This window comes from Hordeum vulgare, chromosome 7H (genome assembly GCF_904849725.1).
Source record: "Hordeum vulgare subsp. vulgare chromosome 7H, MorexV3_pseudomolecules_assembly, whole genome shotgun sequence".
Lineage (NCBI taxonomy): Eukaryota > Viridiplantae > Streptophyta > Magnoliopsida > Poales > Poaceae > Hordeum > Hordeum vulgare.
The window spans coordinates 579,480,193-579,491,385 of NC_058524.1; the positions used below are offsets into that span (position 1 = coordinate 579,480,193).

Here is an 11,193-nt window from a genome sequence, read left to right on the forward strand (position 1 = left end):
GATAGTGATAGTTCTCCAAAGTCACTGCTACCAAGCTGTGAGAGCTTCGTGATGAACTATAACATATCAAGGATACATACAATGATCCTTGAGCGATTCGCGATGTTTGACACTACGAAAGTAGAAATCAAGAAGGAGCATCAATAGTTGATGGTTTGTAAAACCACTAAGTTTCAAGAAAGGCAAGGGCTAGAAGGGATACTTCGTGAAACGGCAAAACAGTTGCTGCACTAATGAAGAGACCCAAGATAAAACCCAAACCCGAGACTAAGTGCTTCTGTAATGAGGGGAACAGTCACTGAGGCGGAGCAACTCTAGATACTTGGTAGATAAGAAGGCTGGCAAAAGTCAAGAGAAGTATATTAGATATACATGATGTTGATGTGTACTTTACTAGTACTCCTAGTAGCATGAGGGTATTGGATACCGGTTCGGTTGCTAAGTGATTAGTAACACGAAATGAAAGCTACGGCATAAACGGAGACTAGCTAAAGGCGAGGTGACGATACGTGTTGGAAGTGTTTCCAAGGTTGATATGATCAAACGTCGCATGCTCCCTCTACCATCGGGATTGGTGTTAAACCTAAATAATTGTTATTTGGTGCTTGCGTTAAGCATGAACATGATTGGATCGTGTTTATTGCAATACGATTATTCATTTAAAGAGAATAATGGTTACTCTATTTTCTTGAATAATCACCTTCAATGGTTTATTAAATCTCGATCGTAGTGTTACACATGTTCATAATATTGGTGCCAAAAAGATACGAGTTAATGATGATAGTACCACTTACTTGTGGCACTGCCGCTTGAGTCATGTTAGTATAAATTGCATGAAGAGGCTCCATGCTGATGGATCTTTGTACTCACCTGATTTCGAATCACTAGTGACATGCAAACCATACCACATGAGCAAGGCCTTGTTTTCATTGAGATGAAATGAGATAGTAACTTGTTGGAAGTGATACATTTTGATGTATGCAGTCCAATGGGTACTGAGGCACGCAGTGGATATCATTATGTTCTTACTTCACTGACGATTTGAGTAGACACAGGAGTATGTACTTAATGAATCACAAGTCTGAAATGTTGAAAAGTTCAAATCCGTTTCAGAGTGAAGTTCGTCGTAATAAGAGGATAAACTGTCTACGATATGATCATAGAAATGAATATCTGAGTTACGAGTTTTGGTACGCAGTTAAGACAATGTGGAAATTGTTTCGCAGTTCATGCCACCTGGAACATCATGGTGTGATGATGTGTCTGAACGTCATAGCCACGCACTACATGGTATGGTGCATACTATGATGTCTCTTATCGAATTACCACTATCGTTTATGGGTTATGCATTAGAGACAACCGCACTCACTTTAAATAGGGCACCGCGTATTTCCGTTGAGATGACACAGTATAGACTGAGGTTTAGAGAAATCTAAACTGTCGTTTCTTGAAAGTTTGGGGCTTCGACACTTATGTGAAAAAGTTTCAGTCTGATAAGCTCGAACCCAAAGCGGATAAATGCATCTTCATAGGATATCCAAAACAGTTGGGTACATCTCCTATCTCAGATCCGAAAGCAAAGTGTTTGTTTCTAGAAACGGATCCTTTCTCGAGGAAAGGTTTCTCTCGAAAGAATTGAGTGGGAGGGTAGTAGAAATTGATGAGGTTATTGAACCATCACTTCAACCAGTGTGTAGCAGGGCGCAGGAAGTTGTTCCTGTGGCGCCTACACCAATTGAAGTGGAAGCTGATGATGGTGATCATCAAGCATCGGATCAAGTTACTACAAGCCTCGTAGGTTGACAAGGTCGCATACTACTACAGAGTGGTACGGTAACCCTATCTTGGAGGTCATGTTGTTGAGCAATAGTGAACCTACGAGTTATGGAGAAAGCGATGGTGGGCCCAGATTCCGACAAATGGCTGGAAGCCATGAAATCCGAGAGAGGATCCATGGATGAAAACAAAGTGTAGACTTTGGAAGAATTACTTGATGATCATAGGACTATTGAGTAAAGATGAATCTTTAAAGGAAAAGAGACGATGATGGTGATAAGTCACTATTAAGAAAAGCTCGACTTGTCGCAAAGATGTTTTCGACAAGATCAAACAGTTGACTATGATGAGACTTTCTCACTCGTAGCGATGCTAAAGGTCTGTTAGAATTATGTTAGTTGTTGATGCATTATTTATGAAATATTGCACGTAGGATGTCAAAACATTGTTTCCTCGACGGTTTCCTTGAGCAAACATTGTATGTGATACAACCAGAAGGTTTTGTCGATCCTAAAGATAGTAGCAAGTATGCAAGCTCCAGCGATCCTTCAATGGACTGGTGCAAGCATCTCGGAGTTGGAATATACACTTTGATGAGATGATCAAAGATTTTGGGTTTGTATAAGGTTTATGAGAAACTTGTATTTCCAAAGAAGTGAGTGGGAGCACTATAGAATTTCTGATAAGTATATGTGGTTGACATATTGTGGATCAGAAGTAATGTAGAATTTCTATAAAGCATACAAGGTTGTTTGAAAGGAGTTTTCAAAGGAATACCTGGATTGAGCTACTTGAACGTTGAGCATCAAAGATCTATGGAGATAGATCGAAAGCGCTTAATGGAAGTTTCAACAAGATGCATGCCTTGACAAGTTTTTGAAGGAGTTCAAAATAGATCAGCAAAGAAGGAGTTCTTGGTTGCGTTGTGAGGTGTGAATTTGAGTAAGACTCAAAAACCCGACCCCGACAGAATAGAGAGAATAGACGAAGGTCGTCTTCTATGCCTTAGCCGTAGAATCTAAAGTATGCCATGCTGTGTACCGCACCTGATGTGTGCCTTGACTCAAAGTATGTTGAGAGGTACACAGAGTGATCCATGATTGAATCACTAGCAGCGGTCAAAATTTATCCTTAGTAACTAATGGACTAAGGAATTTTTCTCGATTATGGAGGTGGTTAAAGAGTTCGTCGTAAAGGGTTACGTCGATGCAAGCTTTGACACTAATCCGAAGAACTATGAGTAGTGAAACTGATTCGTATAGTAGAGTAGATATTTGGAGCATTTCCGAATAACACGTAGTAGCAGCATCTATAAGATGACATAAATATTTGTAAAGAACGCACGGATCTGAAAGTTTCAGAACTGTTGACTAAAACCTCTCTCACGAGCAAGACGTGATCAGACCCCATAACTATATGGGTGTTGGATTCGTTGGAATCACATGGTGATGTGAACTAGATTATTGACTCTAGTGCAAGTGGGAGACTGTTGGAAATATGCCCTAGAGGCAATAATACATTAGTTATTATTATATTTCTTAGTTCATGATAATCGTTTATTATCCATGCTATAATTGTATTGATTGGAAACACAATACTTGTGTGGATACATAGACAAAACACTGTCCCTAGTAAGCCTCTAGTTGACTAGCTCGTTGATCAAAGATGGTCAAGGTTTCCTAGCCATAGGAAAGTGTTGTCACTTGATAACGGGATCACATCATTAGGAGAATCATGTGATGGACTAGACCCAAACTAATAGACGTAGCATGTTGATCGTGTCATTTTGTTGCTACTGTTTTCTGCGTGTCAAGTATTTGTTCCTATGACCATGAGATCATATAACTCACGGACACCGGAGGAATGCTTTGTCTGTATCAAACGTCGCAACGTAACTGGGTGACTATAAAGATGCTCTACAGGTATCTCCGAAGGTGTTCGTTGAGTTAGTATGGATCGAGACTGGGATTTGTCACTCCGTGTGACGGAGAGGTATCTCGGGGCCCACTCGGTAATACAACATCACACACAAGCCTTGCAAGCAATGTGACTTAGTGTAAGTTGCGGGATCTTGTATTACGGAACGAGTAAAGAGACTTGCCGGTAAACGAGATTGAAATAGGTATGCGGATACTGACGATCGAATCTCGGGCAAGTAACATACCGAAGGACAAAGGGAATGACATACGGGATTATATGAATCCTTGGCACTGAGGTTCAAACGATAAGATCTTCGTAGAATATGTAGGATCCAGTATGGGCATCCAGGTCCCGCTATTGGATATTGACCGAGGAGTCTCTCGGGTCATGTCTACATAGTTCTCGAACCCGCAGGGTCTGCACACTTAAGGTTCGACGTTGTTTTATGCGTATTTGAGTTATATGGTTGGTTAACGAATGTTGTTCGGAGTCCCGGATGAGATCACGGACGTCACGAGGGTTTCCAGAATGGTCTGGAAACGAAGATTGATATATAGGATGACCTCATTTGATTACCGGAAGGTTTTCGGAGTTACCGGGAATGTAGCGGGAATGACGAATGGGTTCCGAGAGTTCACCGGGGGGGCCCACCCACCCCGGGGAAGCCCATGGGTGTTTGGGGTGCCACACCAGCCCTTAGTTGGCTGGTGAGACAGCCCAAGAGAGGCCTATGCGCATAGGAAAGAAAATCAAAGAGGAAAGGAAAAAAAAGAAGGAGGTGGGAAAGGGAAGAAGGACTCCACCTTCCAAACCAAGTGGATTTCGGTTTGGGAGGGGGAGACCTTCCCCCTTGGCTCGGCCGACTCCCTTGGGAGTCCTTGGACCCCAAGGCAAGTCTCCTCCCTCCTCCTCCTATATATAGTGGGGTTTTAGGGCTGATTTGAGACGACTTTTCCACGGCAGCCCGACCACATACCTCCACGGATTTCCCTCTAGATCGCGTTTCTGCGGAGCTCGGGCGGAGCCCTGCTGAGACAAGGTCATCACCAACCTCCGGAGCGCCGTCACGCTGCCGGAGAACTCTTCTACCTCTCCGTCTCTCTTGTTGGATCAAGTAGGCCGAGATCATCGTCGAGCTGTACGTGTGCTGAACGCGGAGGTGCCGTCCGTTCGGTACTAGATCGTGGGACTGATCGCGGGATTGTTCGCGGGGCGGATCGAGGGACGTGAGGACGTTCCACTACATCAACCGCGTTCACTAACGCTTCTGCTGTACGATCTACAAGGGTACGTAGATCACTCATCCCCTCTCGTAGATGGACATCACCATGATAGGTCTTCGTGCGCGTAGGAAATTTTTTGTTTCCCATGCGACGTTCCCCAACATACGTTTCATACGAGTTGTACCGCAAGATTCGAATCATGAAGCATGGCCAACGTCACCTCACACCCAGCTTGGGGACATTCTGACTCGGACGAGTAGTGTTCACAACGGCGAACACTTGCATATATATCTGTGCTAGCTATTATTATGTACTGCTTGTACTAGTATTATTATGTACTGCTTGGACCAATTTATATATGTTTATTTCTGTTTATGCCATTATAGTTTCCAAATTTGAATGGTTTAGCCCTTTCTAACTTCATTTGCTAATTTTCATGGTATCATGCATTTCGACCACATATATATATAGCACACTTCATTTCGATCACATGCATGGTATTCAGAGTTCATTTGTAACGTTTTTCAATTTCTGGGTCATTTAGCTCAAAAAATCAGTAAATGCATAAAAAATATCAAATGAAGTCAGAAACTGTTGAAAATTGATGATGTGTTCTTGAATGGTGCATTTTGAACATACAAAAATTCTGAAGTTCAAATAAGTTCAAAAAAATGAAATCTTTTTTGTAACACATGAGTTTTTGTAAGAAACCCCGATACTTCGAAATAGATGTCCGATTTATACATGAAGTGCATCCAGTTTTTGCCGCAACCCTCTCAATTTTTTAGCACATGCTATGTGGGTGAAATGATGATACCATGCCAACTTTCAACCTATTCAGAGATCATTTGTAGTGCTTTTTAATTTCTGAGTCTTTTAGCTAAAAAAAATCAGTACATGCATGAAAAATATCAAATAAAGTTAGAAAGTGTTGAAAATTGATAATGTGACCTTGAATGGTGCATTTTGAACACACAAAAAGTATGGAGTTCAAATAAGTTCAAAAAAATGAAATCCCTTTTGTAACAGATGAGTTTTCGTAAGAAACCATGATAGTTCGAAAGAGATTGTCCGATTTGTACACGAAGTGCATCCAGTTTTTGCCGCAACCCTCTCAACTTTTTAGCACATGCTATATGGATGAAATGATGACACCATGCCAAATTTCCACCTATTCAGAGTTCATTTGTAGTGCTTTTCAATTTCTGGGTCATTTAGCTCAAAAAAATCAGTAAATGCATGAAAAATACGAAATGAAGTCAGAAAGTGTTGAAAATTGATGATGTGACCTTGAATGGTGCATTTTGAACACGCAAAAAGTTTGAAGTTCAAATAAGTTCAAAAAAATGAAATCCCTTTTGTAACAGATTTGTTTTTGATTAAAACACACATTTAAAATAACCTAAAACCTACCAAATTGAATATAATGATAAAACACAATAATATTAAATAGCAGAAAAAAATCACTCAAAAATCTATTCTTTTAGTGAAGTTATTCACAAAATAAAATAAATAAAATAAAAAACGAAACAAAAAAACTAGAATTTTTTTTAAATGTCACCTAATGGGCCACCACGGCCTGAATACGACTAGAAACCAACTAGATAGTTGGACAAGGATTCAGACCCTTGGAAGACCCAACAGGCCCACAAGCAGTGACAGGTTAGGTCCGGAAGCCTGCAGTTGAGAGGAACTCAAGAGGGTCTGCGCATCAGCGCTTATAAACCACACCCGAGCTCTCTCGGCTAGCAAGGTGGGACTAAACATCCAACCGCACCGCTGTGGTATTAGAAAATCAAATAAGACTATACACACAAACCGTCGCAGATTGGAAGTGAAACTACCATAATAGATCAATAAAAAATAAACATGCAAACTGAAGCTGCTGTATCACACCTTCCTGGAAGAGAATGATGTGTTTTACACTCGTAGAGCATGCCAGTATCGCAGCATAAGAAAGCCTCTAGAAATTTGAGGCACCTCCCAGCCTCATTAGGAGTGTGTATAAGCATTGCCGTCTAAGGTCCAAAATGAAGTACTACAAACTTCAATGTGACACTGGTCAGATCCACAATTTGTTGCTTTAATTGCCGAACAACTGAACAAAGAATACTGAGCTATTTGCAAGAAAAGCGGTTCTTGGTACTGGGCAACGAGTATGACAACAAATTAACCCCATCTCATTTCAGGAACAAAGGTATAGAACAATGTCAGCTCTTCGTCAATGAAACTGAATGTATTTCATGTTCTTCGTACTCCAGCATTGGCAACGCTACCTAATCTCCACACAGTCAGCTTTGCCTATGTGGTGGGAGCTTAACATTCACATTCTATTCTTACACCAGTACAGCAAAACCATAGGATGATTAAAACAGCACTTATATTTGCAGAGAAGCCTTTCCAGTAAATCAGTAACCTAGGGTTCATGGCACTAGGTATTTTATTTCCAGTGGACCATTGAAGATCTATTCAACAGCAGTGAGCCAGTGACTTTGGTGAGTTTTCTGCAGCATGTAATTGAAAGGGAAGAAAAGGAATATATGTCCGCACCTTGTCACATGTTTCCTGCATAGTATCAGTATCAGCGCTGTACCTGCAGCGAAAGAGACAGAAAATTGTTGATCATATTTAGCAGCTATGCTAATGGCCAAGGAATATTTGGTAATTGGAAGCAACGGCAAAGGAACCAGAATTAATGTTTTTTATTAATTAATTCACACCACTCATAACCCAAGCTTTGGTTGCTTCATTTGCACCATAATCTGAATCTAAAAGTGTACAGCTAGTGGTAGCCTCATTTTTGTAGCGTGCCCCTGTTGGGTATTTGGGATGTTTTGCAGTAACATATCCCAGGTTTACCTTCTGATACAGCCACCACATTTACTTCTGTAGGCGTCCGCAGCCTCAAGCTCACCGTGTTTTGAACAAAAGCAAATTCTTACCAAAATAAGTTTGAATCGGGCTATGTATATAACATAAAAGAAACCAATCACTCGCACAAGCATAACTGCAAAGGATTCTGAACCCCTTCCAACATACACCATACGTCTCCAGATCCAGAGAAAGAAAAGACACATCACAAAACCATGGCATACCATCACAACAAATATACAAGAAAGTTCATCAGCAAAAATAAACCTGCATATTGGCTATGCCATTAAGGTGACAACAGTGATATGCCATTAAGGTGACAGTAGTCCTCACGAGATGCCAGCGTCAGGAATCAAATTGGCATCACATAAACATGCCTAGTTAATAATAGTTCAGCAACCTCACTGAGTCACTGAGGTCTGAGGGCAAGATTCATCAAGGCCCTTGACAAAAGGCATCACATATTGCACTCAACACCCTAATCAGCTACTAAAAAAGGCCACCCTTGTGACAAATACAAAATAGGACTGCATTCAGTGCAAAACATAGTATTATTCAATAATGTTTTCACATTGGGACAGCCTAGCATGTACTCCCTCCGTCCAACATATAAGAGCTTGTAAAAACGTTTTATATTGTGGTAATGCCGATTAGCTTGCAAAAATGCCTTGTATTGTGGGACGGAGGGAGTACCTAGGAAAGCTAAGAAACAAAGGGCTGATATTACTTCCATGAGCCATAAGTGATGGACCATGCACATTAACATGGAAATCCGTAACAGCTCAAAATAACACAACTTTCGATACGAAAAAATAATAACTACTACGTCTATTCCTAAATACTCCCTCCATCACAGTTTATAAGACATGCGCGTATATCTAGGTCGTCAATTCGACTTATATAAAATATGTTGTTTAACATAAAAATTATATCATTAAAAAATAGAACATCTAAAGTTTCTAATGATATATTTTTTATAATATATGCCTTTTATTAAGTTGGTCAAATTGACGAACTAGATACACGTGCCGGACTTATAAACTGAAACGGAGGGAGTACTTCCTTCGTCCCAAAATAAATGTAGCAAATTTAGTACTAACAACAACAACAACGAAACCTTTAATCCTAAATAAATTAGGGTAGGTTAGAGGTGAAACCCATAAGATCTCACGATCAACTCATGATTCTAGCATATGGATAGCAAGCTTCGAATACTTTTTGGTGATGCTCCAATACTTTAGATTTAGTACTAGATCACCGACAATTATTTTAAAACAAGAGTACAAGTCTTTTTTAAAGTTTTCATTAGAAAACTATATACAAATGTATATAAACATAATTTAGAATGTAGATTCATTTATTTTGCATGTGGTAGTGGAATCTTTAAAAAGATTTATATTTAAGAACAGGGAGTAGCAGGCATAATCAGGCAGTCCAAACATAACACTTGCAGAAAAGAAAAGCACGAACCTCTCATGCAAGACAAAAATAAGATCATACTAATGAAGAACAGAGTAGCAACATAGCAGATTAACTAGCATGCACTGGATCGTCAGTGCCCAACTTAAACATAATAATAAGGTGACAGCACCACTTAAAAGCAATATCACAGCATGACAAAGATGCCGATGAATCCATAATATAGACAGCATATAGAACTAAGCTTGACAAGATGACAGCATCGGAGTAGAAAGGTAAATAGACCGCACAACATCGGTGAACCAGTCAGGCGTAAGTAAATCCGCGATGATATTAGTTGGATTCAAGAACAGATTCAGCCTTGCATTGTCTTTGCAGAAGACTTGCATTCTTGAGCTCCAAAGGCAAAACCCTTTCGACATAGAGCCTCTCGTAGTCGGCCTTCAGCTCCTCGTAAAAGGCTGCAAACACTGCTTCAGAGACGGGTTCATCATCATCATCGGCACCGTCCACCTGGGAGTCCGCTTCTGCTACTTTGACAGCCTGCTCTTTGGTCTCATCAATGGTTGACTCGGCAAGAACAATATCTTCCTCGTCGTGCCCGTCAGCCTATAATAAGAATGGTTGACTCGGCAGGTGAAAACCATCGCCTATAACTGCGGACGCACGGGAGGAGGGCTAGCTTAGCCAGTTTAATATAGCAGTATAATAAGTATAAGTATATATATATATATATATATATATATATATATATATATATATATATATGCATTGGGTCATCAGTGCCAAACTTTAACATAATAACATGGTCAAAGCACAACTCAATAAAGATCACAACATCGCGAATATACTGGCGAATCCATAATATAGATAAGGTTTGGATTTGTTGCATATATATAGATAGCAGACCGATGGTACACACAAAGCACAGCAAGGCATAGTAAATTCTCATATCAGTTGGATTCCAGAGCAGCTTCACCCTTGGCATTGTTGTTGCAAACCTCTTCGTCATCGTTAAGAGTGTAATGCTTCAGAAGTGGATTCAGAGGCAAAAACTCCTCGCGCCAGAACTTCCTGTGTTGCTCCCTCAACCCCTCAATAAAGGCTTTACGCTCAGCTTCTGAGAGTGGTTCGTCATCGCTGGAACCGTCATCAGAGTCTGCTTCTGCTACTTTGACAGCCTGCTCTTTGGTCTCATCAATGGTTGACTCGGCAAGAACAATATCTTCCTCGTCGTGCCCGTCAGCCGGCACCTTCCTTTTGGTGGAGCAGACCTTCAGCGGACACTCCTGCTCCCCGGTGGCGTCCTCCATGCTCTTTGTTGCGCGCTGCTTGAAGTGAAACTCCTCGCCGGCAAACGCCGCCGCCGCCACCGTACTTGCGGTGGTGCACGACTTCAGCGAGAAGCCCCCCAGGTTCCTGCCGCGGCCTCTGTTGCTGCACGGCTTCAGCGAGAAGCCCCCCAGGTTCTTGCCGCCGCCTCTGTTGCTGCACGACTTCAGGGCAGACGCGCCACTTCCGGCGTTACAGACCAGGGCATCCTCCTCCTCCTCCGTGACACGTCTGGCGCCGCTGCACGGCTTCAGCGAGAAAGACCCCTCCTTTCCGGCCATCGGCGACGTCAGGAGCGGCCGCGACGAGGGATTCGGCGTCAGGTTGGGCGGACTCGCTAGGGATTTGTGGATCTCGGTTGCGTGAAAGCGGAATTGGGTATCTTATAATCTGAGCGGAGGGAAGCCCTAGCGCGGTTCGCGGGCTCCGTTGCCGACTCGGTCCGTCATGGGCCAACAGGCCTCTTTTCCCGCTTTGTGTTCGAGAAGATGTGGCCGACTGCTGCTTTCGGTAAATCCTACTCTATTTGGGATTGCAGGCGTCCGTTAAAGTGCATTTTTCTTAACCAGCGCCTGCAGTGTTCGGTCATGGTCAGCTTGAGTCAAAATCATTAGTTAGCGAATACATCTTTCAACGATTATTTTCACCTTTA

The 11,193-nt window shown here is 41.7% G+C and overlaps 1 protein-coding gene across 1 annotated transcript; it reads right to left on the reverse strand.

Annotated features, from left to right (window-relative positions):
- Positions 1 to 9,367: 9,367 nt before the first annotated feature.
- Positions 9,368 to 10,885, reverse strand: LOC123411349. The gene is made up of 2 exons (XM_045104280.1): positions 10,457 to 10,885; positions 9,368 to 9,818 (listed from the first exon to the last, which is right to left on the reverse strand). The coding sequence occupies exons 1-2, from the start codon at positions 10,820 to 10,822 to the stop codon at positions 9,543 to 9,545; spliced, it is 642 nt and encodes a 213-aa protein (XP_044960215.1). The 5' UTR covers positions 10,823 to 10,885; the 3' UTR covers positions 9,368 to 9,542.
- Between the last annotated feature and the right edge of the window lie 308 nt (positions 10,886 to 11,193).